The sequence below is a fragment of the Aplysia californica genome, unplaced genomic scaffold (genome assembly GCF_000002075.1).
Source record: "Aplysia californica isolate F4 #8 unplaced genomic scaffold, AplCal3.0 scaffold00004, whole genome shotgun sequence".
Lineage (NCBI taxonomy): Eukaryota > Metazoa > Mollusca > Gastropoda > Aplysiida > Aplysiidae > Aplysia > Aplysia californica.
The window spans coordinates 3,016,728-3,018,754 of record NW_004797274.1 but is presented as its reverse complement, the minus strand read 5'-3'; the positions used below and the strand labels follow the sequence as shown (position 1 = coordinate 3,018,754).

The 2,027-nt window shown below is 42.0% G+C and overlaps 1 protein-coding gene across 1 annotated transcript in view; it reads left to right on the top strand.

Annotated features, from left to right (window-relative positions):
- Positions 1–2,027, top strand: part of LOC101864493 (PR domain zinc finger protein 1) — a gene marked incomplete in the record, with an annotated part of 79,123 nt that overhangs the window by 61,322 nt on the left and 15,774 nt on the right. The window contains 1 exon segment of the mRNA XM_013079958.2: positions 1,105–1,348. Coding sequence (XP_012935412.1) covers positions 1,105–1,348 — 244 coding nt within the window.

Here is a 2,027-nt window from a genome sequence, read left to right as displayed (position 1 = left end):
CCCCCAACAACAACAGAGAAACAGGCAAAGCAGAGAAAGCAAGACTAAGGAGAACGAGAGAGACAGAGGGAGATATCAAGAAAGTTAGCGAGAAAGAGAAAGAGAGACAGACAGACAGAGAGAGAGACAGAGAGAGGAAAGAGGAGAGAGCAAGAGAGAGCGAGAGAGAGAGAGAGAGAGAGAGAGAGAAAGAGAGAGAGAGAAAGAGAGAAGAAGAGAGAGAGAGGAAGGAGGAGAGAGCGAGAGAGAGCTTATCTCTTGTACCTCATCCATGAGAAGGAACTGACACCAGCCGCGTGGTTCAATGTTTATGTAACGCCCTCTTTAGTGTTTCATTTCACACTCCTTTGTTTGTAACTGTCACCAACAAGTATACAAAACAATGTAAAAAACAAGCGTTTGTTACACTAAATAAGCTTCGGTCTTTAATAGGAAATATCTAATCAGAGTCTGAAACAGTCTTCCGTTTAGTTTTCTCAGCTCTGGAGCATTCTTTACAATCGTTTAAACTCGATACATTGAAACGGGCCAGATTATAAGACGCCATTGTTCAGAAAGGAAAAAAGAGTGTCCTGCAAGGTCAAGATTGAGGATACGTTATATATGTCAAGATTCACAATTACCGTTATATAGATGATGTCTGGGCAACACAGCCCAGTAAAAAAGCAACCCCCCCCCCAAAAAAAAAAAAATTATTTTTTTTTAAATTAGATAATTAACCCGCAAAGCGTACAGTGCAAGCAGCTAATTAAGTGTTCTAACACCAATAGACTGAGAATGTATTTCGCTGTCATTAAAAAAATACAAGCAAACAAACAAACAAACAAACAAACGCACAGACGAACAGACAGACTGACAGAAAGACAGACAGACGAATAGACAGACAGACAGACAGACAGACAGACAGACAGACAGACATTTTAAAAAGCTACAACCACCTTACAGTCTCACCATCTACCCTCCTTCTTTTTATGTTTGTTACTCGCTTGTAACACCTCTAATCTTCTGGCGCTCATATGACCTTATGCAGTTGCGAGCGCCGTAAAACCTCTACTAAAACAAAACAACACCCACAACCCCGGTATCTACCCTCTATCTCATCAGGTTTACAAAGACGGTCGCCTGGACCACGTGATCCAAACCACAGACCCCGAGCGCTCCAGCTGGCAGCACTTCCTGAACGTGTCCCCGAGCCAGCAGCATCAGAACCTGGTGGCGTGCCAGCACGGGGAGCACATCTACTTCTACACGGTGCGCCCGGTGGAGGCACACAGCGAGCTGCTCTTCTGGTTCTCCAGGGAGTACGCCGACAGAGTGGCCTGCCCTTGCAGACCCGTGGACCTCAGCCGTGAGTTGGTTTGATTGTTTTGTTGGGTTTTTTTTTACTTTATTTGTTTGTGTGTTTGTCTGTTTGTTTGATTGTATGTATGTATGCTTATTTGTTTGTTTGTTTGTTTGTTTGTTTGTTTGTTTGTTTGTTTGTTTGTATGTTGTTATTTTCTGAAGAGGGGGGAGGAGGTTCTTTGTTCTTGTTAATGCTTTTGGTTTTTTCACGTATTTTCTTGACCCCTTATGCCCATCCTGAGTCTCTACTCTCCGTGGGGCCAAATTGTGGGTAGCTTTGACGTCACATACGAAATACAATCACACATACTTGTAAAGTTTTCTTAACATTTTTTAAAATTGGGCAGGAGCAATAGACGTCTAGACCTTCACTAACTTCTGAAGAGAATTAAACAGCAATCATCGGATGTACATTTAGTAAATCACGAATGTTTCTACTCAAAAACACTTTCCTAAAGACTTTATCGAATCGGGTGAAGATGTTCGCGGGTGCTCTGCTGAGGGTTGCTCTTTCTTTCCTATCAAATATCTATCATCTATTGACCATATTATCTCTTCTTCTTCTTTTCTGTGTTTGTCATTCTCTTGTAACACCTCTAATCTTCTGCACTTTTATGACAAAATTATTGTGTTGCAAGTGCCGCAAAGCATTTTCTAAAACAAACAATGAATCGGGGGAGGGG